Genomic DNA, 25,335 nt, shown 5'->3' with positions numbered 1-25,335 from the left:
TTGGATTAGAAATTTTCGGTAAGCTCATCGAGTATTGTAAAAGAGCAATGCCCTTTGCTTATTAGATGTTGAGGGGCATATCTATTGTTAATATAGATTGATACAGCTGTGGAGATTATTTCTAGATATACGATGAAGTACATTATTGAGCATATGGAGGAAGGGTTTAGTGAATGGGTCATTTTAGAGTATAGCCAAATCCTGAGAGAAGTAGGAGCTGAAAACTTGATTTTATCATCGTTACCAGAGAGTACCACGGAAAAGGACATCCCTCAAAGGCTACTAAAACTTGGTTTAAGATGGACTACAAAGGATTTGAAGGGCATTAACGAAGATTTCAAGGATTTGGAACTGTTAAAAGATGGCAGAGTCTGTCTATTGGACCCTAGGGCTACAATCGATTTACAGCCGGAGGATGCTACGAAATTCGACTATTTCGTATTTGGTGGCATATTGGGTGATCATCCTCCAAGAGATCGTACCAAAGAACTAAAGACTGCCTATCCGAATCTTTTAATTAGCAGAAGACTAGGTGATAAACAAATGACTACGGATACTGCCATAAGAACAACACAGTTGATTATCAAAGACAGGATTGCATTTGAAGACATCAAGTTCATTGACTACCCTGAATTTAGGTTCAATAAAAATGAGGCCACGGAAATGCCATTTAGATACGTTTTAGATAAAGAAGGTAAACCTATTTTGCCTGAAGGGATGTTGGATTTGATCAAGAAGGATTCTGCTCAAAGTTTGGACGATCTGTTGATGTAGATGAGAACAGTCCTTTAAGTAACATTCTATGGTTGTAATAAGTGATGATGCTTCCTTGTCAAAGAGTTAGTTGAAAAGTTTAGGGTCGTAGCATTAATTATATTGTATATAGTTCAAAAACGACATTCAATGAAAAAATCAAGTTTATTAGCCAATGAATATTTCGTATTTTGCGTTAGTAGCGCTACCAAGACTTCTGAAAAGTGCATGCAAGAAAAATAAAAACAAGGAACCGTTTACTTTTATGATATCATCATTGTCAGGCCAAATAGGATAAAATTGATTGGTTGTATTATGCTTTTTAATTGAAAAAAAAAGTAGAAACTTTTATTATTTTATTTAAATTAATTTCTTTACATTACTTGCATCTAAAACCAAACGAGCTGGTGACTTCAAGCACTGCACTAGTTGCCATGGCTTTGCTAATTCAGACGACCCCCTTGAGGTGAAAAAATAGTCTCAGTAATGAAACAATCATAGGCAATTAGTTCGATTTTTTATAATTATCTTCCAGCCTTTCAAATATTGAAAGGCCATCAACTATCACTTACACCTGAGTGTTGTCATTGATCCGTAAAGTAAAAAGAGGCAAGTTTTGTGCATATTCGTATCATGCACAATGGCCTAAGGCAAGTATTTTCAGTGTTTTTTTTTTTTCATTGCCGTTTTGCTATTCAGAATATATTGAATTATATGTATAATGCATACTTAATAGAAAGAAGGACGCTAATTTTCGTTATAGAACAGTAGTTTCAAAAAGTGCTTCAAGTTTATAGAAATCAGTGCATCCCTTCACTGAACGATGAAGAACACCACCATTTCAGAAATTTTTATACATAATCAGTTGGCTTTCGTATCCTGCCTCGTATCTTTCTCTAAATCATTTAAAAATCCTTCAATACTCTTTACGACATCATCGTCCTTTCCCATAGCATCTGAGTTTGAACTTTCACCGCTTTTTTGTTGGCTCAAGGCAGAACTATTCTTGCCTTCATTTTTGGTTTTTGGTTTCGTGGTAAAGTAAGATGCCACTGCAGCAGTAGCGATAAACGTAGATATAGCCAATACGTGAGGTTGAACCGTCTTCCCAAATACTTTGTATGCAGCACCCATTGAGATAGCTATATTTATTTTTGTATATCTTATGTTTAGAAACAGTAGCGACCTTTCTTACTTGTTCCTTCAAAACTTGACTTAGATAACTATTTACCCTTAAACCGTTAGCTCTGTATTATGGACTGTGAAATTACACCTCGTTACCCGAAGTTCTATTATATTTTCAATCCATACTCCTATGATCTCTTCATTGGGAAAAAAAGGTCCACTTTCTCCTGGATTGCTCGAAGGCTTTCCGTAAAGAAAATACCTTTTATTTTTCTTTGCTTTCTTTCTCCATTAAATAGTAAACGCCTCTTTCTGAGGCAGCTGGCTAAAAAAATGTAACAAGGAATTTTATTTTATTACGGTTCAGCAAAGGCCGTAACGATAGTTGTATTATTTTCGTTCATATGTAGCAGCGATGGTAGCATTTTTTATTGTATAAATTGTGGCTTGCGTCGATTATCTTATTATGCCACTCATAATAAAAAGTTACTCTCAAAATGTCAATATTCAATAATGCATGTCTGTCTTTTTAATTTAGTACATACGTAGGATTAGGTATTGGAAGCAATCATAATGAGTTCTAAAGTTGTTATTTCTCACTTATTGCACCTCTCGAAGTTCTCTCATTAGCCGCCCAATTCTCATTCGTGTGAAGGTCATTAACGGGGTAATGCCCGTCATCAATGATAGAAATTTCTAGAATCTTGAAGGAATGGGAAAAAGAAGCTTGATTATGTATAAAATTAGTCAAAACGCTTATACAGTACAAACTTATTATGTGCTAGGTTTAAAATAATTTCTGATAGAAGCCATTGATCGAAAATATATTGAATCTACAGAAAAAAAAGAATGTCCACCCTTTTGAAGTCTGCTAAATCTATCGTTCCATTGATGGACCGTGTCCTTGTCCAAAGAATCAAGGCACAAGCAAAGACAGCATCCGGGTTGTATTTACCTGAAAAGAACGTGGAGAAGTTAAACCAAGCTGAAGTTGTTGCCGTAGGCCCGGGCTTTACTGATGCTAATGGTAATAAGGTTGTTCCTCAAGTTAAAGTTGGTGACCAAGTTTTGATTCCACAGTTTGGTGGTTCTACCATTAAATTGGGTAACGACGATGAAGTTATTCTTTTCAGGGACGCTGAAATCCTGGCTAAGATTGCCAAGGACTAAGAATGATGTCTTCTTCAACAGAGATTTTATATACATACTCTATATGTATGTACCTGTAAATAGGCCATTATGTATGACAGGAAAAAAAAATAATTGAACTCAAATTTCTTCTGCTATTCAGTTGCTGCCCCCAATTGTCTGCTAATAAAATTGATCTATTCATCAATAGGAATTTTAGGGACACTATGTGTACAAACTATCCGCTCATATTTTGCCGAATAAGAACAATGATTTCTTCTTTTTTTTCTTCTTCTTTTTCTTGTCGTTACGATCATCACTTTCAAAAACATCGCCACTGCTACTATTCCTTCTACTGGATGATTTATTTCCAGAGGAACTTCCACTTTTAAACACCTTAAAAATCCCAACTCCACCCCCAGTGAAGGTGTTCACAGTACTAAAACTAGACGAGCTTTTCTTTGACCCTGCACTACTTGAGGAGTCATTAGTTTTGACTTTTCTTAACGCACCGGCACTTTTAACTTTCCTCAAAGGAATGCTATTATCAACACTACTGCTTTTATCAGATGGATCAAAGGAATTTTCTTTGTCGAAGGAAATACTGTGCCTTATATCAGGCAGATTTCTGGCTTTGCCAAGGGCGGCTCTTCCATCTTTGTGTTTTACAGAGGTTGCAAACTTGATTTGGGACGTAGGCGAGCTACTGAGTTTAATAGTTGTTGTGGTATTTTGTTCCTCTGAGGAAGAATATGGTATTAAAGATTTTCTAAACTTTGTGTTTTTCGACCCATTGCCTATCAAAGCATTCTTAAAGCTGGAAATTTGGTCACCGTGACTGGACTGCGATACATTTTTACCAGGCAACGTCTCTATCGCTAAAGAAGACTTCAATGACTCTCTAATTATGATATCAATTTTCTTCAACAAAAGTTTTTCCTTAGTACATTCTCTATCTTTCTCATCGTCTTGTAATTTTTCTATATCACCCGTGATCTTCCTTCTTGAATGCTGGGCGAGACCGGTCAATTTTCTTGGAATGGAATCATTAGAGGTGTTGAACTGCTTTTTGATGTAGCCTTGCCTTTTGAAATCTTCGGCGTACGAATCTACGGAAATATGTGAAGAAATATCTGATATTGTATTTTTTTTGAACATTGAACTGCTCATGCTCTCAACGTCAGTGTGTTCGTGCTTCATATGATTTTTTGAGACATAATGTTCATTTACTTCTCTTTGTAGATTCAGTTCGAACGAATACATTCGTTTCGAGGGAACAACAAATGTGGGAATCGGATAACTAACAGGAAAGACATCTGTCAGCTTTTTGGATTTATATGTAATAAGATTCTCATTTCGCTCGTGCTTTAAAGTAGCAAGAACTAAGAAATCTGGAGTATGGACATTAATGACATCTACCAGACTTTTTTTAATTTTGCCTACAATTATTTCTAAAGTAATTTTGACGGATATTTTGACCACTTTTACTAGCTGTAAAATATAATCAAAAATGTCGTTTAATTTTTGATCTATTACTTCTTTTTGATATCCCGGTGCCCATTCTGTATCATCTTTTGCAGTTTTTTTCCTGTTAGAAATCATTTTTGGCAGTGTAGTTATGACAACAATGTGATCAAGATTTCGTGCAAACTTGTAGACTGTCCAGTCTAGGGCAACCCACGTATGTTTTTTTCCGTTAATGTGACAAACTATTGTCTTAGGGTTATTGGGATATCCGACCTTTTGTTGAAGTATTTTATGCTTTCTTTTTTGTTCTTTTGTACATGGTGCACTATCATCTCCTCTATATAACGGTTTAATACGCTCTTCAGAGAAGATAAGTTCTGGGTAAGTAAACCATTTTTTTTTGTCATTCAGCCTTTCATTTATTTGTAGTTTTCTTTGGCGCCATAACTTTATCCAGTTCTTTTCAAACCTGTTTATCATCAACGTTTCGTTGACAATTACTGGCGTGCTTGGATAGTCTCTCCTCACTATTTTTCCATTCTTGGATACCAAGAAATATTTTTTGATGTCAGAATTCTTTTCCAACAACTTTGAGGATCTCATTGGAAAACTACTGGATTCAGATTTGTTCTCTTTTCTAGTATTCAGAAAAGGTGATGATTGGAATGTATCTCTCAAATAATATTGCAAATTTGGCGAAAAAGAGTCTGTTTCATCGTCATAGCACTCTTCCATCGTGTAATAGTTGGGAACAGGTACACCTTTGAATCCTTCCCTGCTGTCGTCTATAGAAGAATAACCAGCGGTGGAAGGCACTGTGTCAAAGGCAACAGATGGTTGGAAACTGCCTTTCTTTTTGGCCCGTTTTTTAAGGTTTTGTTCATTTCTCTCTTCGAATTGTTGTCCTGGAACATCGAATGTGAGGCTTCTGTAGCATTTTTGCAAGTCATTTTGTGGGCAAACAGAAATCATAATAATTTAAGGTTGACTTGCCAAAAGGGTGCGTGATCTATAGCAAGTTGAATATTAAAAGCCTTTTTAATGAGGAGTCCTTATTTTAATACGTGTTGGATTCGATGTCCTTTCTTTCTGGTCCTATGCATTAGTGTGGATGGTAACGAGACATGAACCCAGAAGGATATATATGTATCTATCTGCAAATCATATTGCTACTAATAATGGTAGATTGCCATTCACAAAAAAGCCGCCCCTCATAAAACTCAGCCGCGCAAGCTTTGAAAAGGGGCGAGCGGCTGAAACAGAACGGTCTTCTAGAAGGCTGATTCAGCAGTAATTAAGACAAAAGCAGTACTACCAGCAAGAACATAGGAGGTGATTGAGTTATTAATTGAGGTACATCTGAATTGCAAGAACTCTAAATATTTTCTTTTGCGATGAAAAACTGATGCTTGTGTGATTAACATATAACGTAATTCATTGAGAGAAAAGAGCAGCTGTGCTCGAGATCAATGAGTTGACTATAAAAATAGCAATTTCCGTAGGATCGCAAAGTTGGCTAACCGTATAAAATGGGAGGATATATACGAATGATGTCTGTGGGATCTTTAACATTTAATTAGAAAATTTTGTAGTGCCAATAATTGTTGAGGAAGAAGTGCCAAGTAAAGAAAAACAGATCTTCTGAAGCTCATTGTATTCTCATTATATTCTCTCAAAAATACGTTCGTATAACTGATTAATCCTGTTTTTCTAATCACTATTTTAATGTTTCAATTGAGGGATTTTGCCTTCATACAATTGTTGAGAGAAATTTTCCAACAAGTATGGGAAATATGAGCAATTCTTATCTTTTAAAAACAAGAACTGGTCCGATATTATTCACCTCAAACATATTGGACGAGATCATTTTTAAAACGTTAGGGGTGGGGAGGATATCAATAAGTTTTCATAATTATGTTAACCTTCAAGCCATAAAACCGAGTAAGACCACTTAACAAAATCTATGAGAAGCCTTGCGGCAGAATCTGACAACTTCAGTGAAATTTTTTTGTGATTATAGAAGCATAAACTACAACGCCGAATTGTTTTACTTTATAGCAATTATGAGGTAGTATTATAACATTATATTATCATTTTTCAAGTGGTATGAGGTATGAAAGTACTCTATCAAAGTATATATGCTTAACTGTACAAACGTGTATGAAGTATTGCTCATATCTTTTTGTCGAAATTTCGAAGACAAAAAATAAAGCAGTCTATGAGCGATCCCGTTTTGTGAACATCTCCATTAAATTAGCAAATGAACCTGTTCCTTGTCTTAATGGTGAGTTGCTATTGTTGCTCCGAACTGACGATGAGCGTGACCTTCGATTGTGGGTTGCGCTCGTATAGTTTTCCTCTTCTCTTGGCTTATTAGCGTCAGATGTAGAATCAGTTTTATCAAAATGTGAATTGTTCTTGGAACTTGAATTACTAGTGAAAGATGTTGTCATATTAAACGGAAAATGTCTGCTTCCTGTGCTGCTTTTTGCTGAAGTGAAAGAGAGATTTAGATTAAATGAACTATCTGTGTTGTTTCTCGCCAACTGCTGCAATGATACTGAGGATCCGCTATTATTCCTTGGTAATGGAGAGTGGGATAAATGTGTCCTACTAGACGATCTTTTCAGATTATTGGAACTCTTGCTCGAGCCTGGAAGTGGCAACAAAGAGGATGTAGACTTGTGATGAAGAATTTGTGGCCTTTCTAGTTCAATTTTTTTATTTTCTTGAACTCCAAGTTCTTCCTCGGGATAAGCCGGTGGAAGATCCTCACCAATCATATCAGATTTCATTGCTTTATCATACGAGGGAACTCTGCTTAAATCTGTCAGTTCCAAATCGTTCTTCAGCGATGTAGAAGATGTTTGGCGACTATATGAGTTACGCCTAGATAAATGTGCAAAGCTTGGTGTCAGTGAAGGACTATTCAATCCAGCATTAATGATGTTATTATATCTATTTGCAGAAGGAGAGTTATTGTTCCAATTTTCACTAATTGTTAGATTACTATTAACCAGATTCAGGTTACTATTGTTAACGCTGTCCCCTCGAGAGTCACAATTATTTAGGCTATCATCTTCAATCTTGATTTGAGGATTTGGTGCCAAAATAGGATTATTGCTATTGTTACTATCCGATATATATAGGTTTTGAATATTGTGAATTGCCTGTGATTCGACGGCACTTGAAGAAGCTGATGCTGAAGTTTCGTCTTCATTAGTTACCTCGCCATACACTCGATCGTAAACGTGATTGCCGTAGTTGGGAGGTACCATCAAACTAGTTACCATAGTTGTGTCAGCGACTGCGGTAGCCTCTGCATCAGTACTATTGATATTTAAAGTAGAGCCAGATACTATGGTTGGCATTGAAGACAATTGTAACGCAGAAGCAGATCTTTGAAAAATCACATCTTCTTCACTATCGTCTACAAAGTTTTTGCTGCTGAATGAATTATCGTGCTGACTTGTTACTTGATATGAGGGTCCAAACGTTTTGAGCGTTCTTTCAATAACATCGGAGGTCTTTACATTGACTGGAACAAACGGTGAAATGAATAATTGGACAGGCAGTGCCGCACGCAATTCTGAAATATGACCGTCCGGATTGAGTAAACTTATAGTGAACTTGATCTTATGACGGACTTTGATATTAGATAAAATGCGACAGTCTTGGGAGCATTTAGTCAGGCTTGCAGGTATGTTTAATAAAGCTCGAACTTCCCATTTATCTTGAAATTCCCCTGTGTCCGTATCAACCCCTTCGTCGGCAGCTTCATTTAGGCTCCTCTTCTTCTTTATTTGGGCAACGTGCTTCAGGGGATCTTTTAGTTTTAATTTAGCCACCATTCTTTCTTGGTTGATAACCCCTCCATAGCTACCACAATACTGGGAATTTTCCACCAAACTGATCCTAACAGGGCCTAACTTCAATCCTTTTAATATAGGAACAATTAAAATATTGATCATGGTGGAAGAGCCAATGGCAATTGCCTTAGTTGGAATGGAGATCGTATAATCGACTTTTTCAGGCCATGAGTTATCCACTGATACTGTTTCAGATAACTCGACTGCATCTATAGCTAACGTTCGAATAACTCTTAGATGTTTTTTACAGATCAAGTCGGGCTGCTTAGGTCTCTCGATAGTAGCTTCCAGAGCATAAGTGACGGCAGCATTTGGTAGGCCTTCTACACTTTCCACTAATGACCCAGGAATAATCGCGCTGAAAGGGAATTCGTAGTTACCTTTTACTAAGGTGTGATAGTTTTTGCTTGCGCTTGTCTGCCCATTACTTGATATCAATGATGCAGTAGAAAGGGCTCTTTTTCTCTTTGGCAATGCTGCTAAATTTGTTGAGGATTTACTAGAAATTGTTATTTTACCATTATTATGATTATCGTACAAGTTTTGGAAATAACTTTTTATATTAAAATCATCCCAAAAATGAGAATATATGTTTCTCTCAAACTTTGAGTATCGCTTATGCGGCCCATGAACAGTTTGTAAAACCGTTGGAATATTTAGTCTCAACCTACCAAAAAGTCTCAAAGCCAAAGACTTGATTTGAATTGGCTCAGTAATTGACAATACTATAGTTCCAGATAGTAGGACAGAAGATGCCTCATCAGGGGGGCCTTTTATCAGTAAAACATCATTGTCCAAATTTCTAAGTCTGATGTCAAATAGTAATGGCTCTTTTGAAGGTCGAGATGATGATGAAAACATTATTACTTATGGAGGAAGAGAAGCGAATGGTGTGATGAAATCGCGTTGATTTCTGTATGGTTGTTAATTAGTTTTAGATCTGCATCTTTTTGACGTCTATATTTGAATAGGGGACCCCTGTTCTGTTTTTTTCGCTTAATAAAAAAACGCTGAAAATTGCAAGAGCCCAGCCATACAAAATAATTTATAAAAACTGTGAACAGGAAGCTTCTCAGTTTTTATCGGAGAACCCATCTCTGGGGTTAGACATTCATCCGCATTAAAACTCCTATTTTTACTCGTAGTTTTCGGTCTTCAAAATAAAGCAGATTCCTTAAAGTTAGATGCTTTTATTCAACTTAATCAGTAATGTAACATAATATGTACCAAGGGACTCGACTCTTTTTGACCCATTGTTTAATTAATATGTGTTATAATTACAAGAATAATGCATTGTATGGACATATCTAAAAATACATAGAATAATTACATAAGGTCGAAAGTTGTGAGTGAATACATTAAAGTAGTAAAACTTCACCTATAACATTAGATTGCCCAACGCTGACTACTGTCTTCTAGATATGGAACTTGTTACTCCTTTCTAATAGTTTTCTTCGAAGGGCACCTTTTTTAGCATATGCGCGCAGTTTAGTTTGCAGTCGGGTAGGGCCAAAATTAGAATATCTTTTGTTACTTCCATTATCGCGGTGATCATTGCGGGCTTGTAGTGATTTGATTCGATTCATAATTTCATCCTTTTTAGACATATCAGGTTCCTGACGTGTGATTACTTGATTTTTCAATGCGTTTAATTTAACATCCAAATATTTAAAGTATAGTTTTCGTAAAATTTGTTTGTCATTGATATCTGTAAAAGTAGAGTTCACCTCCCAAGTGGAAACATCGGAAGCGTGGAAAAAGTTTGGAGTCTGTGTAGATGGTATATCTTTGTACCAGTCTCGTTTCATCATGTCAGAAATATATTTACGGGATTCGGTGTCGAGAATATCGTTCTTTTTTAAAGCAAAATCAGGTAGATGTGTAGTATTAGGATGATGGTGATAGAAATGCTTGACATTTACTTTAAATCCAACTAAGGAATTCAGGTGTTCCTCCAAAAGATTTTCGTTATATGAGCGGAGGTTTAGTAGCTCCTCTGTTAATTGTTCGTTCGAAGTATCCTTTACCAATAAAGATTTATCCTCGTACTCAGGTGACAACGGCAGGGCTACAATATTTAGCACCGGTTCGTTAAAGAAGCGGCCACTTTTGGATCGTTTTTCTTCAACTTCGGTTTTAAGCATTATTTTGCATTTTTCCCATTTCGTATTACTTGAGTTAAGTAACTGCTCAACGTGTTTCAAAATATTACTGAACAGATTCATAGACATCTTAAATTCCCTATTAGCCACCAAGCAAGCAATTTTCCTATCGTCCCTGTCATAGTGTAGAATGTAGTCCTCCTCACCATATATCCCTTTTGTGATATCATTCTTCTCCTTTAACAAACTGTCGAATTTGCTGTTATACGAAGAATGGATTATATAATCTAATTCGTCCAAAGGTAGATATTGGAATCCAAACATCTTAGAAATATTGTGGTATGCAACGAAAATACCGTCCATTTTGCCAATTCTAGCTTGCAAAGAATACTTTAGAAGGGCAGACCTGATTAGTTCAAAATATTCTCTTTCCAAAGACTCAAATTCCCCATAAACTTTATCTATCTCATATCCAGTTTGGTTGTTATTACTCTCTACATGTGATAAATCGTATCTTATGGCAGAAACTGCTCTTGTCTTCAGATCAAATACACCCGTTCCAGGTAGATTTGGGTCGTACGCGTCCAATTGAGATCTCACAATGAATTCATCTATACTAGAATAGTGATAATTTTCACTTTTTGAACTATTCTTCAGGGACTTTTCCGTTAAAAAGTCTTCAAGATAATGACCTAGTACAGAAAGCACAATCTCCCTATCCAGACTTCTATCTGAATCAATAGAACAAATGCCATTTCTCTTCTTTCTCAGAATGACTGCTGACGGAAAATATGCACTTTCTGAATAATTGCAGTTTTTTTGAGGAAAATTTTTCGATATCGAGGAATCAATGATATTCAATCTTCTGAAATTGGATAATAAATAGTGCAACTGAGAAAGTACTGATGTCATGGAACTTGATGAAGATATGTACTTTTTTCTATGTTCTTTGGCAACCTTTAACAGAGATTCATCTTTGTGGGGTGTGATGAATATTGGCTTGCTTTGTCCTTCTCCAGAGGAGTCTGTGTTCACATCTTTTTCACTTTTCTTTTCCAAATACTCTGGATTAATATTTTCCACTGCAGGGTCAAAATTATACATTCTGCTCCTATTATCTCTCAATTTTTGTAGCGACAACGGTTGGTATAACACTCTCGTTAATCCATGACCAATCCTAGGAGGCTTTTGGTTGTGTTTTTGAACACCATCTTGATTGTAACGTACTAATGCGTGCCTAATCTTCTGGACATTTATCCGAAAAGTGTATGAATTGCTATCTGAATATGTTCTGCTAGCGGGATATGTTCTCCTAGCGGGATATGTTCTCCTACCAGGATATGTTCTTCTACCAGGATACGTTCCTACCTTTGTCCGCTCCAAATACTTATCATGTCTATACTCCTTCTTTATATTTGTTTTCAGTAGATTAATCGCCTTGTCCATTTCTTCCGTATATTTTTGTCGACCTCCCTTTTCCTTGTTTCCAATGTCCTCTACAGTCGAATTTGTGTCATATATTTCATCGACCATCTCTAAAGCACTATGCAGGTCAGAACGTAGCTTGTCTGGTGTTTCTCTTCCACTAGGGGCATTTGTGAGAGCAGCGCCAAAGTGATAAATCGATCGCTGTTGATAGCTTTTAGCGGCGCTACCTATTCTGCAAGGCTCAACAGATAGACGTCTGGACAGGAATCTACAGTTGTAGAACCCCATTATCAAAACTATAAAAGTATCAGGTAGCGTTTGGCTCTTTTTTGTGCTCTCTCAAGTGCCCTGTTTATATTATATTTTTACATATTTGTTTCTTTATTAACCAACGGCATTGACGGAAACGCGCTTTATTATGGACTACTTTTTTTTCACTGTTTCCTGTTTTTTGACGTGATATACTCAAAGATGAGCGATTGACGATCTGAGAATTCTATTTGGGAACTCTTCTCTGCTTTGAAGACATTTATTTCCCAGCTGCCTTTGAAGTAGTTTCACGAGCGCTAGTGAAGTTTTTTCATAAATATATATTCCCAATCATCGCTAGGAATTATGCGCGTTTTTACTTTGATTGCGATTTTGTTTAGTTCATCTTTGTTAACACATGCATTCTCCTCTAATTATGCTCCTGTAGGCATATCATTACCTGCTTTTACCAAAGAATGTCTTTACTATGATTTATCCTCTGATAAAGATGTCCTTGTGGTCAGTTACCAAGTTTTGACAGGTGGGAATTTCGAGATAGACTTCGATATTACCGCCCCTGATGGCTCTGTTATCGTCACTGAAAGACAAAAGAAGCATTCTGATTTTCTACTGAAGTCGTTTGGTATAGGTAAGTACACTTTCTGTTTGAGTAATAACTACGGCACTTCCCCAAAGAAAGTTGAAATCACCCTCGAAAAGGAAAAGGAAATTGTTTCTTCCCATGAAAGCAAAGAGGACATAATCGCAAACAACGCCATCGAGGAAATTGATAGGAACCTGAATAAGATCACCAAAACAATGGATTATTTAAGGGCTAGAGAATGGAGAAACATGTATACTGTGAGTTCTACTGAGTCAAGATTAACATGGCTCTCATTACTAATTATGGGGGTAATGGTTGGTATCAGTATAGTGCAGGCATTAATTATTCAGTTCTTTTTTACCAGTCGCCAAAAAAACTACGTATAGGTTGCTTTTCAAGCTCTTAAAATTGTTGGATCAGCTGTGCTAAGGGGAAGGCACTTTTTTGTATCATGATCCTATTTTTTTTGTTATTTAATTATTTATGACATACCTTTATACTTTAGTTTTCAAAAATCCAATAATAGATAGGCAAGGTTTACGGAAAAGAGTGGAGTGCAAAATAAATAGAGGAAAGGCAGAAGGAAGAAGGAAAGCGAAAAGAAAAACGAAGATATATTTGGAGAAAAGTATAGAAATAATAAAATGAAGACACATCGATTGAAGTATGCTCAAATGATGAGAAAAAGAGACCTTTATCTCAGGCCACAAACAACCATTGTCCAAGTGGCTTATCTTTGCTATAGTTTTGTTCGAATATTCGGGGATTCTATCTTTGGTTTCTTCAACAAGTTGACCCCATTTACCAGTTCTTTTTTGCTCTTCATATACTGCTGCTCTTTTGAAATGTGGCATGCCCTAAACTTCCTCACTTCTTCGAGCTTGTAATGAATTGCTGTTTCACTGTATCTCGCTGTCACAATCATTTTCGTTCTCTTCATTTAATGTGTTATTCTCACTTGCTGTGTTGAAACTGTTTCTTAATTCTGGGTTTTTGATTGTGTATTGGTCCTTATCATTGTTAATCCTTAGATTTTTTACATATTCTTCAAGTTTGCTCCAATTTTCTTCACGTTGCACCTTACGCTGTTGAGTTTCTTTTACACTTGATAAGTACAATGCATTACAGTTTTCGTACAATACTGGGTTTGTTTCCAGAAAAATTTTCAATGCCTTGAATGCCATAGCATGAATTGCCCTATTCCACGAACCAGAATTGATTGCTTGCTCAACAAGCATGTAAGGGTCTGAAATGCTATCTTCGCCATTTGCTGTATCTAGCTCTAACTGAGAAGTTAATTCATATAATGCAGGAAATATAATGGGTAGGATGACTTCGGCATTTTCGATACATAAGTTTAAGAAATATTCATTATTCCAATAACTTAAAACCTTTTCCGCCACTTGGAAATGTGGAGAAGAAATACACTTAGCTAATTGAACAAATAACGGAACTTCTACTTTAATAAATTCCAGCGGTTCGATCACTTCAAAAATATCCTCGATTTCATTTAGAAACATTATCTCTTTTGTGGAATTTATTTTTGGCCAATAACGCAGTAAGCCCATAACTACCTCTTCGGTTAATAAAGGATCTTTTTCGAGAAATTGAACGATACAGTAAGCCAACTGAGGGTGGTATAATGATAAACAACGGACCTTGTGTAATGGTATCAATATCCTCACCAAGAAAACCTTGTGCTCTTCCTTTAATGGAAGTGCAAATCCATTAATTATGGAACCCAAAATTTCTAACAATTCTGCCACACCGTTAAACTTCTCAGTCTCATAAATAAATTGCAAAAAAATATTATTCATCGACCGACGAATAAAGCTTCTTAATGATAAGAACTTCCCATATATTCTATGCAGTGTCGTTTTCAAACAGTCTCTTTCTCTGATATCTTCGCTATCAAATAATTCCAGTAACTTTAAAATAAAGTCCTGATCAATATATTGTTTAGCAATCTGATGATTGAAATCAGGACTTTCCACAAACCTTAAAAAGAATTCGTAAACAGCTTGCATATGAGGCCAGGCTAGTTCGTTAACAGGTTCATCTTCATCTGGGTCATAAATGTCACCAACTGGATTTACTGGTGGTGGAATAGGTCTAAACAGATTGATTTTGAACATGTTCACCACATGAGCGTACATCTCATTCGTGTAAGTGAACCTATTTGTTACAAGGAATTCTATTAGCTCATCTAAGGTGCTTCTTTTAATCTCTTTACCTTGAATGTCAAAACTTGGATCATTAAAGTCAAACATAGTGTTACACTGGTCAACTTTGGCAATGAACAAAGGGATTCTTTCTTCAGGAGAAACTTCATTAAAATTTGGCAATTTCGTTAATGGCGTATATCTAGATGGCTCGAATCTAGATGAAGAATGACGTTGGGGAGTCTTAATTAACTCTAAATCTGTGTCAGGGTTAAGTTTTGTGGGTGTTGGTAGTCTCTCAAATGAGTGTGATGATCTCGGAATGTCGATACTTTGTGAGGAGGCGTGGTTTGCATCCTGAGTATTACTAGTATTAATATTCATATTGTTATTATTACTATTACCATTTTCTACATCAGAAGAAACTGCTGTACCTGAAGCATTTGAAATGGGAGATGATGGAACAGCGGATACTGCCCCCAGCAAAGTAGGATGTGCATGATCTTCACCAGAAGTGCTTTTGTCGTCCTTAGTAACAGTGAGTACTGGAGTGGGGTTCATTATAGCGGCAGATGATGAAGAAGATCCTTGCTTTTGAGATTGTGATGGCTGTTGCGATTGTTTGGACTGTTCTTGTCCTTTTCTTGAACTTGTTTTCTTTGTGGAGCTTGAACCGGAGCGACTGACACTTGAACTTCTACTGCTACTGCTGCTGGAAGAAGGGGTCGTCGCTGTTTTTGTTTTTGATGTAGAGCTACTATGATGCTTCCCTTGCGAGGGAACACTACCAGATTGCTTGCCCTTCTCAGTTGTAGACTTTGATCCGGTACTGCTGGCAGAACTGTGAGTAGTCCCGTGGGAAGAGCTACTAGCCGAAGCGGGCTTCTTTGATGTGGATGAGGTAGTGGAACTTTTTTCTTTTTCCTTCTCTTTGTCCTTCTTTTTACTGCTTGAAGAAGAAGAAGACCCGGTGGTCTTCTTTATTAATCTTTGCTTGAAACCACGCATCATATTGAAAGTGGATGTTCGAAAATAGCACGTGCCTATTGATCTTAATAAGTAGAACTTTTATACAAAATAAAAAAGCCAGTTAAAGACGGTATTGAGGTGAACAGGTATATGGAGAAGGGTTTATATTTTTATCTAACAAAAAAAGGAAAAAAAAGCAAAATCGAGGGGGGAAGGAAATGAAACCCAAAATACTTACGGCGACGATGGTTTATCCTTGAAATGAAGAGTTTTCCAATGAAGAAACGAGACGTATTGACATGCCTACCAATTGAAGTGGAAAACAAAGCGTAGTTTCACATACTCTTTGATAATCAATTGTCTGATACTTTTTTTTTTCCTTTCTCGCAGCCGGGATAGGGGGTTGTGACCCGGCAAAAAATGTTGGTCTAAGTTTTATTGTTGCTATATGCTCCATACATACAATAAATGTCTATAAAATTTTTAGAAGAAAATCAGGCGTGAAAGATGGTGTCTGCATCTTTGTGGTAGAGCATCAAGTAGGCCGTGAATCCCTTCCCCTGCGGATCGGGTTCTCCTTTGGAGTTCACTTCTCCAACCCCGAACTGAAACACCAAATAGGTTTTGAAACCGAAATATTCGTACACAGATCTTGCGTGCTCCGAAATAGCCTCGAGAGCAAGGGCGCAATTGGCCTTGTCTGCTTTGGTTTTATATTTTTCGAGTATTTTTCTGACTGAACCTCTAATTTCGGGATGGCTAGGATCTTTTCCGATGGCATAAAGGTAGTAATAGTCCATTCCCAGAGGCATGACTTCGTGCTTCCTCACAGTCAAGTCGTGAAAAAAAAATCTTATTGAAAGACTCGTCGTCAGATAGTGTAGCAGGCAAGTGGCACCCAGGGCGGCTCCATATTGCGACTGCATCGAAATCATTTGCCTCAGCAATTTCACCATCCAAGTCATGGTAGCACGTCGTGTAGTAATGTATCATTGCATTTATTCTTGCCCTTGAAACTTTTTCAGTGATTGGGATATGGAAGAACTTTTTCATCAAGTAGTCATTTGCGTATGACTTTTCGAATGCCTTAAACAAAGTTTTCGAAGCCTTCTCTACATCGCTTGTCAAGTTTACCGCCAAAGAGGATTCTTCATTGATCGATGATGCTACCATTATCAAAACTATTGATTTGTTTTCAACGTTCTGATTAGTATTTTTGTCACTGCCTTTTTCTATTGTTTCTTTTTTTGCATTTCTTATAGTAACATAAAAAACACAGGAAAAAAAACGTCGTTTATTATATCAGGAGTAAAGGATTTCTGCCCAAAATGTCAGGAAAATTACGATATAAAACGTACTATAAGATAACAAGCGGCTGAATAATTTCTGAGGTCAGAACCATAAGGGTACTGAAATACTATGTGCTAGATTTTTTATTTATTTTCTTTTTCTGATTGATTATCGTTTGGTTAAAATCAGTATGATATTATATATGACTTGCTTTATAATATATCAAACCGACATAAAAAATTATCCTACTCAAAAAAGATCATGGTTGTCCCCGCGTTTCACTTCTGTTATACCATGCAAATTTTTATATCAAATGAGTAATTCTTTCATTTCTTTCGGGACCCTTTACGAAGTAGTTGTTATATCTCCACTGGCAAGGCCACGAACTGACAAAAAAGGCATGATATAAATTGTGAGAAATTGTGAGTTAATTTAATAATTATGCGACGAGATGATAGAAAGGTAAAGACGACTTTTTGAGCCGGATCTGTTTACGTCAGTAAATTCTCGCGCCCCAAGACGTTATGAGGCATAAAATTTATTGCGTTCAGTTTTCTAAAGAGCTCACTATCGGTGATAGAAATCTTTCTTTTTTATTATCTTCTTGTCAGTAGTAATGTATAAGCACCAATATTGAAATGTCCAATTTTTTCGGCTCTTCCCAAGAACTTCAAGAGAGCAGTAGTATGGAAGAAAGTATTGTGAATGATACACAAAACGGTTTAAATACTCCAATATTTCAAAATGAAAGAAATTGAAAACCGATTTTGCCATTAATAATGATTGCTTATTATCCTTTAGTGAAGAAGTTTGTATTGAACTTCAAAGCTGATTGAAAAATCATTATATTTGAACACGTCGTGAGAAGACATGTGTCCAAGTGCATAGTTATTTAAGGCTTCTACGCTGCTTTGTCCTTTTATTACACATTATAATGAGTCTTCAAGATATTTGACTCAGTATGTATAAGAGAATGCTTCCATTGAGATAGTAAGATGATACGTATTGTTACAATACTTGATAATAAGATGCGTTAAAATATTAGTTAAAATGTTAGCTAAAGTTGTACAATTATTCAAGTCGGTGGAACAATAACACTCATTTTATATTTAATTTGTAGGCTGGTTAAATTTAATAACACTTCTTAGGGCTCTATTTTTATGAACAGGACATCATATTATGTAGGCAATAACTTCCGAACTTCGTAATTGATTTAATTGATAATACGACCTATCGTGAATATGCTAAAAGTTCTTTTCGAGGATATAGAGATTCTCGAAGAGAGAGAGATATTCTAAATAACAATATACATATATATATATATATATATATATATATATATTCCTTTCTTGCTTCTTTTTTGTACATTATGTAACTATATTTCTTTCTCATTCCAAATATTCAAATGTACAGGTATTTAATACCGCCTCAATTGATTTAGCGGTATTTTATTTTCTAACAGCTTAGTTATAATACTAAATATACAAAATATATTAGAAGCTCTTTCTCAAGGATATAGGAACCTGCCAAGGAAACCCATATTTCCACATAATGTTACTATTATTATTTCTTCTATTTTTTATGTTGTCATTCATTATCCTATTACATTATTAAATCTTGCATTTCAGCTTCCATTAAATCAGATGACTGTTTTCAATCCTTTTTTATCTTTCTACTCCGTCTACCACAATATAATAGCTTATGAATACTCGCCGGTAGATTATAGTCGATTCTTATTCCAATAGTTTGTTCCTCCAATGACGTTATAACTAATCATAAAGCAATATAGCTAAATTAGGTACCTAATCTTAAAAGATTTTCAGATTTAAACTAATCCTTGTTGCCTATCTTAATTTGAATATTTCTGTATTCTCGCTTAAAAAACATGATGCTGATTATATCTGTTAGTTCAGGTATTCTTTTTACTCCTATATTCTTCTCAGTCATGACGAAGTGTATGTTGTTTTACGGGTACGAGTAATACCGGGGTGTCTTGAAAATCCCAATATAAACAGTCAATGGAAGTAACCAGTTGTCAGAACGGATTATCAGCTTTTCATGGGATGTTACTTATCCTATATATTATATAAAATATGGATCATATTAATTGGTGGAAGCGCCGAACCTCGGATCTAAATTAATTGCTCAGGCGTCTATACGTTTGGGTGGTTAAGCTAAGGGAGGCGAAGTTATATGTCATGTTGCTCATTCTGTTCGTTTTGTTATAAGGTTGTTTCATATGAACGTTTTAGGATGATGTATTGTCATACTGACGTGTACCACTCTGAGAAACAACAAAATAACGGTTTACTGCTTCTATGGCCAAGTTGGTAAGGCGCCACACTAGTAATGTGGAGATCATCGGTTCAAATCCGATTGGAAGCATTTTTTGTCGTGCACTTTTGCTATATAAATATTTTTTGAGCGTCAGCGACAAGTATCTTTTTTTTTGTTGTACAAAGGACTCTTTCAATTGTTTAGTCAGTCATTGGTGACTTGTAAATAATTAGATTAATTAAAATTGCTATTAAGTAGAAAGTAGAAATATATTTAAAAATGGTATTAGTTCTGTACAGGCTTCTTCCCTCTGTGTGGAATTACTTTGGTGATAATTTTAAAGACCTTTGGCCATATTCTTGCCACGTAAGTTAAGTAGTAACCAGCAAACATCGCAAAGAAATTGAAACCAACAAAAGCCCATTCAATACCAAAGTTCCTCCAAACGTGGTCGTAACTCATATTCTCATTTTTCAGGAAGTCATCGCCAACAGTGTACGTACAATAAGCGCAGACTGTGAAAGTGTTCTTATTATGTAGATAGCCACCGTATTCTTCTATGAAAGCTTCCATAAATTGGCCACAAGATTGCCCCGTCAGAGGTTGACCAGGAACCATCTCCGACATGTCACACTTGATTTCCCAGTTATGCAATAGAATACTAACAAAAGTTTCCACAAAATATGTGTATGGCGAAACCCTGTACATGAATTTCCAAAAAGTTGGAAACAAAGAGTATGGTTGCATAACACCACAGAATGATGCTGTAAAACTGTAAATAAACGCAACAAAAACAGCAGCAGTTTGTAGATTAGGAGCAGTATAGATCAGCCATAAACCAAGAGTCGAGTAATAAGCAGCGAAAAGCATATAGTTTAAAAAGAAAACACCGGCACTCCAGCCAGCGTTGTTAAATCCACAAGAGAAAAAGGCACAGACGAAAAATAGTGTGGAACTTGTAAGTGCCAGTGGTAGTTCAATAATTGACTGTGACAAAAGAAGAACAGTCCAGTGATAAGTGTTAGATCTCGCCTCCCTAGCAACATAAACTTCCTTTGTTTTCAAGGCTTTGTCCTGAATTTGATTGATCAATGGAGATGAAACACAAAGAGCCATGAAACAGAAGAAGATACTATCCTGCAAACCGATAATATTATGCTTAATGTGCCAAAATGAGAAACCGATAAACAAACCAGCGCCACCATTCAAACAGTACTTGGCCATGACATAAGTCATGTCTCTTTTCGTACAAATATATTGTCTTCTTGTAATAAGAGCTAATTGCTGTAAGTAGGAAGGCTGCTTCCACAATGAGGTTGTGTAATCAACACCAGACGCACGAGCATCATCTTCTAACCTAGCTGTTTCTTTTTTAACTAGTTTCTTTTCTACAGAAGATTCCCATAATGCACTCCAATCTATGGCTTCTTTGTTCAAAGTAAGAGCTTCCTCCGCTGTATCTTTCCCTGCCGAGGAGTTACTGTTACCTACTGCATCAATGACGAAATCTGCAGGGTTATCATGTTCTTTATCGTAAACGAGCGTGTTGTCATGAGACATGAAATAGCCGCAGGCATCGTCCATTGGTCCAAAGAAGACACATTCACCACCCCTTTTCAATAAGAAAATATTGTCAAAATGGCTGATGACACTTTTACTAGGCTGATGAATGGTACAAAAAATAGCCTGACCCTGTAAAGAAAGTTGTTTTAAAAATTTGACGATTGTTAGTGCAGCCTCAGCGTCCAGCCCAGAGGTTGGTTCGTCTAGGAATAATAAAAGTGAAGGCTTAGTAACAAGTTCAACACCGATAGATAAAAGCTTCCTTTGAGTCGGGTTTAAATCAGCGACTAAAATGTCAGATGGCAATTTCAGTAAATTTGAAACAGTGTCTAAGTATGCCCTGTCACCATCACCTCTCAAAAGACATGATATTTCCAGAGATTCTTTCACAGACAGCAAATCTAGATGCAAATCCTGTTGTTGAACAAAACCAATACTTCTCTTAAACGCGTCCTCATCTGTCAATGGGTGGCCATCGATCAAAATTTCGCCGCTAACAACACCTGTCTCAACTCTTTGTGATAAGACATTCAGCAAAGTAGTTTTACCTGCACCGGACTCACCCATTAAGGCGGTCAAACCAGAACTGATGAAACCGGATGCATTATTAATCAGTTTCTTTGTACCAACTGTGTAGTTGATATTTTTCCAAGAGATGATATGCTTTTGAGTCTCTACTGTTTCCGTGATAGGTTGCTCGTTATAATCGTTTAGAGCCATTTCCTTATTTGAGGGTGATATCTGATATGGAACAGCCGACAGGCTAGACGAGGAAGACGAAACGGAGTGCGACTTTGGGATACCAACATACTTACTGTCATTTCTTGCAGAGGACCTGGTACCTCTCTTTTTATTCAAAAATGGTAGCCATCTTGTCAAACGACTATTGTTGCGCTCTATTTCATCCTTATTGAAATAAGGCTTAATATATTGAGATGCAAACAGAGTACAGGCAATAAAGAATACTAGGAAACCAATGATAATACCAAAGTTTCTCCACACATGATGATACGTGTAGGATAAACCTTGCTTCAAGTAATCACGGCCTCTAACGTAATCATTACCCAGAGTAGCACCTTGCCAAGCACAGGCCTTATGGGAAAATGGAACATCGTTGTAAGTAGGACCTCTTGGAACAATTGTCTCACTACAATCCAGCTTCAAATTGTAAAGCTCATTAGACAGTATTGCCTCCATAGCGTACATTGCAGGATTTAGATAAGCAATCCATACAAACCAAGGATGCATATTTTTCAGGTAGATGACGTAAGAAGCATACATTGCTATAGCTAGTAGCAGAATACCTGCAAATAAATTTGCAACTGAAATGGTTGGAGCAACTAGTGTCGTCAAAGCGAATAAGGACACCATACAGAAATTGTAAAAGGAAAGGAACAGGAGGAAAATGAAAAATCTTGCAGCCTTGTATTGCAGGTGAGCAAGGAAGTATAGGATGATACTGAATACAATTACCAAACAAAGTTTAAAGCAGTAGTCGAACACTGTTGTTGAAAGGGTTTCAACCCAGTTAGTATAGAAGTGAAGTTGGGATTGCTTTTTAACGACGGGTTGTCTTTGGAAGGCAATAGGCATATCTGCAAGAGAAAGAAAAGTGAAGAAAAGAATGGAGAAAAAGGTTAAAGAACCTCTTGAGTATGAACCAATGGTAGTCAACGGAATTTCGTAAAACAGTGAACCAATGACCAAAGATTGAATAACGACAGAAATAAATTGTGCCGTCATATAAGCTTTATCACCCAAACTTCGTTGAAAAGCTCTTTTTGTGCAAAATAATAATTGTTTCTTCAACGGAATATTAAAAATAGGTGAGACATCAGAGGGATCCACTTCCTTAATGGAGTCATCAATTGAAGACCCCTGGATTTGCTGCTTTATATTTCTATAGTACGAAGAATGTTTCCATTGATCATATAAATCGAAATCAGAATTATAAGTATACTTAGTGACTTCCCCTGTTGCGGTTTTGAGAACGCTAGCAGATGATGAATTTGATAAATTCCCCAAATTTTTATTTTTGAACTGAAAATTTAAGATAGAGGTCAGATATTCAATAATACAATCGTTAGGATCTTTCTCAATACCTAAAGTGTCACGAAAATAAGTCAAACACTCATCGACCGTACCATAGAAAAGCTGGTAGGAATCGGATAGCATAAGAATCTTGTCAAACTTATCAACAATTTTATCACTTGCCTGGGAAATTCTGACTAAGTTTACAGAACGAGTAGCTTTTGCCATTTTTCTAAGAATTTCCAAAAAATCGAGAGCTGTGGCGGAATCTAAACCTTTAGTAGAATTATCCCATAGATAAACGGAACCATTAGCAATAAACGTTTCAATAATAGAAATACGTTTACGCTCACCACCAGAAACACCACGGAAAAAATCATTTCCTACAATAGTTTTCAATACATGAGACAGGCCGAATTCTCTTAGAAGTTCATTTCTTATTTGATCGCGCTCACCTTTTGGAATATCGAACTTACAACTCAAGGCAAAATCAATTGTTTGTTCTACCGTTAGAAATGGGAAATGCACATCTTGTTCATTATTGTAAATGATTTGGTGGGGACATTTTTCGGAAAAGCTCTTAAACTCATTATTTTTAAATTTAATCGAGCCTGGAGGAGAGTATGACAAACTAGTTTTACCATGAAACAAAGTCTTAAATAGAGTGGATGTGGGATAACCCAAAACCAAAACCATTTCACCAGCCTCTGCTTGGAAGGTTATGTCATTTAGTTGATTTGCCGGATTCGGCATGCTGTCCTCAGCGTCATAACTCTTTTTTGACTCGCCTTGAGCATCGGCGCCAAATTGAATGTTCGCGCCATTGAAAGTGAGTGACCCGTCAGCAACGGGAGTGAAGTACTTTGAAATTGACATATTAATTCCAGAAAAAGCAGACTGCAAGGACTGAGAGATGAATTACAGCAGTCTTTACTATTCAGCTAATGCCTTCTCAAGTATGTTTTTTTTTTTTTCAATATGGATTTTTATGTCCAATAACTATTCAATAACTGCTTCACAGAAACGGTACTAAGGCTAGGGAAAACTTTACTTTTAGAACTGTTCAGTGCCTTAGAAATAAGGCAAAGGCACCGTCTTTATATTCGAGTTGGAAAATAAGAGTAGAAAGGACACACATTTGTGTTTTGCTCTGTCACATCGTACAGGAGGTAAGCTGCTGTGGCTGTAGTGACACTGAAAGGGACGCTGCTGATGAGCTCGTTTACAGTTCATCTAGCCTGTATATGGAGTGATCTTCAGGCACTCTCTTTGAAACTACCGTAGTTAATCGAAAAAAGGACCTGGAACGACAGCGCGTAAAAAGAAACGAGGAGCAGCAGTGCCTATAAGAGAATTCTCACTTTTCTATTGTTTAGTAAAAAGGTGTGCAATCCCCTTTGCCTACGAAGGCACATGACAATCACGTAAGCAAACGACGCTCTCTATTGTAAACCGTTCGTATGGCTTACTTTGCTCCATAAAGAGGAGGAAAGCTACAAATAAAATAACCTGTATGTACATATTACTCTATATGATTTAAGCTAATGACAAGGGGATATATGCAGTCTAATATTAGAACACGGTTTTTGCCCCTATGTTTCTTTGGATGTACTACTGCACCTGTATGCATCTGGCCTTTCGTTTATTGAGGGCAACTATGAGGGCAGAAGCTTTTGTGAAAGTTATATAAAGAAGAACTATCACAGAGGAAGGGAGGGACAATATCTATAGCGACAACGATTACGCAACGTTTCCTCCATATTGTAGTGATAAGTCAATGAACAGTGAATCCTAATTGATATGAAGTTATTGTTACTACAGTATGAATAAAGTTATGTTGAATAACATTGCTTTCTTTTTGATCGCTTCCTGAAATTGGTGCAATGGGAGCGAATTCCAAGTAACTCGTATAATTTTTTTTTTTCATAGGCCTGCGTGCTCTTCAACGTCAGGCATTAAAAAAAAAGAAACTGAAAACAAGTCAAAACAAAATTCGACCAACAACTACGAATCAAATTAAAACAAAACTTAGTCAACAACTGTAGTGCGTTGGCTGCTAATAATACGTTCTTGTAAGTATAAAAAGCAGACCTTCACCGCTTAATTGCTTTCTAATCATTTCTCACTTCTCCTTAATTAATTAATAAATTTGAAAACTGGTATCCTGTGCCAAAACATTTTCAATCAGTAGGTAAATAACTGTCCTTTGGTGAGGAAAAGTTAACTGCGCGTAACTATTTATCAACTATCCCTATATTTGTAACGTCAAATTACAAAATCGTATTTTAGTAGTCTTGCAAATGGTTTTCTGTTCCCAT

General features: G+C 36.5%; 12 protein-coding genes and 1 non-coding gene across 13 annotated transcripts, besides 2 other annotated features; 4 read left to right on the top strand and 9 right to left on the bottom strand.

The window, feature by feature from the left end:
* Positions 1-132: 132 nt before the first annotated feature.
* SFM1 (protein-arginine N-methyltransferase SFM1) lies at positions 133-774 on the top strand (the record flags this gene model as incomplete). Its single annotated transcript, NM_001183440.1, has 1 exon — positions 133-774. The coding sequence occupies one exon, from the start codon at positions 133-135 to the stop codon at positions 772-774; it is 642 nt and encodes a 213-aa protein (NP_014664.1).
* An 840-nt stretch (positions 775-1,614) lies between these two features.
* Positions 1,615-1,887, bottom strand: MCO10 (Mco10p; the record flags this gene model as incomplete). The annotated part of the gene is made up of 1 exon (NM_001184536.1): positions 1,615-1,887. The coding sequence occupies one exon, from the start codon at positions 1,885-1,887 to the stop codon at positions 1,615-1,617; it is 273 nt and encodes a 90-aa protein (NP_878168.1).
* An 840-nt stretch (positions 1,888-2,727) lies between these two features.
* On the top strand, positions 2,728-3,048 carry HSP10 (Hsp10p; the record flags this gene model as incomplete). The annotated part of the gene is made up of 1 exon (NM_001183439.1): positions 2,728-3,048. One exon carries the CDS (start codon positions 2,728-2,730, stop codon positions 3,046-3,048), a length of 321 nt encoding a protein of 106 aa, NP_014663.1.
* A 204-nt stretch (positions 3,049-3,252) lies between these two features.
* On the bottom strand, positions 3,253-5,445 carry YOR019W (uncharacterized protein; the record flags this gene model as incomplete). Its single annotated transcript, NM_001183438.1, has 1 exon — positions 3,253-5,445. The coding sequence occupies one exon, from the start codon at positions 5,443-5,445 to the stop codon at positions 3,253-3,255; it is 2,193 nt and encodes a 730-aa protein (NP_014662.1).
* Positions 5,446-6,689: 1,244 nt separating this feature from the next.
* On the bottom strand, positions 6,690-9,203 carry ROD1 (Rod1p; the record flags this gene model as incomplete). Its single annotated transcript, NM_001183437.1, has 1 exon — positions 6,690-9,203. The coding sequence occupies one exon, from the start codon at positions 9,201-9,203 to the stop codon at positions 6,690-6,692; it is 2,514 nt and encodes an 837-aa protein (NP_014661.1).
* Positions 9,204-9,757: 554 nt separating this feature from the next.
* Positions 9,758-12,160, bottom strand: PET127 (Pet127p; the record flags this gene model as incomplete). The annotated part of the gene is made up of 1 exon (NM_001183436.1): positions 9,758-12,160. The coding sequence occupies one exon, from the start codon at positions 12,158-12,160 to the stop codon at positions 9,758-9,760; it is 2,403 nt and encodes an 800-aa protein (NP_014660.1).
* Positions 12,161-12,487: 327 nt separating this feature from the next.
* On the top strand, positions 12,488-13,111 carry ERP4 (Erp4p; the record flags this gene model as incomplete). The annotated part of the gene is made up of 1 exon (NM_001183435.1): positions 12,488-13,111. The coding sequence occupies one exon, from the start codon at positions 12,488-12,490 to the stop codon at positions 13,109-13,111; it is 624 nt and encodes a 207-aa protein (NP_014659.1).
* Positions 13,112-13,219: 108 nt separating this feature from the next.
* YOR015W (uncharacterized protein) lies at positions 13,220-13,579 on the bottom strand (the record flags this gene model as incomplete). The annotated part of the gene is made up of 1 exon (NM_001348876.1): positions 13,220-13,579. One exon carries the CDS (start codon positions 13,577-13,579, stop codon positions 13,220-13,222), a length of 360 nt encoding a protein of 119 aa, NP_001335814.1.
* A 45-nt stretch (positions 13,580-13,624) lies between these two features.
* RTS1 (protein phosphatase 2A regulatory subunit RTS1) lies at positions 13,625-15,898 on the bottom strand (the record flags this gene model as incomplete). The annotated part of the gene is made up of 1 exon (NM_001183433.1): positions 13,625-15,898. One exon carries the CDS (start codon positions 15,896-15,898, stop codon positions 13,625-13,627), a length of 2,274 nt encoding a protein of 757 aa, NP_014657.1.
* A 717-nt stretch (positions 15,899-16,615) lies between these two features.
* On the bottom strand, positions 16,616-17,029 carry YOR012W (uncharacterized protein; the record flags this gene model as incomplete). Its single annotated transcript, NM_001183431.1, has 1 exon — positions 16,616-17,029. One exon carries the CDS (start codon positions 17,027-17,029, stop codon positions 16,616-16,618), a length of 414 nt encoding a protein of 137 aa, NP_014655.1.
* Positions 17,030-17,713: 684 nt separating this feature from the next.
* Positions 17,714-17,920, bottom strand: YOR011W-A (uncharacterized protein; the record flags this gene model as incomplete). The annotated part of the gene is made up of 1 exon (NM_001184576.1): positions 17,714-17,920. One exon carries the CDS (start codon positions 17,918-17,920, stop codon positions 17,714-17,716), a length of 207 nt encoding a protein of 68 aa, NP_878167.1.
* Positions 17,921-18,613: 693 nt separating this feature from the next.
* Positions 18,614-18,891: a long terminal repeat (Ty1 LTR).
* Positions 18,892-19,105: 214 nt separating this feature from the next.
* Positions 19,106-19,444: a long terminal repeat (Ty3 LTR).
* A 14-nt stretch (positions 19,445-19,458) lies between these two features.
* YNCO0013C lies at positions 19,459-19,531 on the top strand. The gene has a single exon. It is a non-coding gene; the product is annotated as a tRNA-Thr (tRNA).
* A 177-nt stretch (positions 19,532-19,708) lies between these two features.
* Positions 19,709-23,893, bottom strand: AUS1 (ATP-binding cassette sterol transporter AUS1; the record flags this gene model as incomplete). Its single annotated transcript, NM_001183430.1, has 1 exon — positions 19,709-23,893. The coding sequence occupies one exon, from the start codon at positions 23,891-23,893 to the stop codon at positions 19,709-19,711; it is 4,185 nt and encodes a 1,394-aa protein (NP_014654.1).
* Between the last annotated feature and the right edge of the window lie 1,442 nt (positions 23,894-25,335).

This window comes from Saccharomyces cerevisiae, chromosome XV (genome assembly GCF_000146045.2).
Source record: "Saccharomyces cerevisiae S288C chromosome XV, complete sequence".
Taxonomy (NCBI): Eukaryota; Fungi; Ascomycota; class Saccharomycetes; order Saccharomycetales; family Saccharomycetaceae; genus Saccharomyces; species Saccharomyces cerevisiae.
This window is presented reverse-complemented; position numbering and strand designations above follow the sequence as displayed.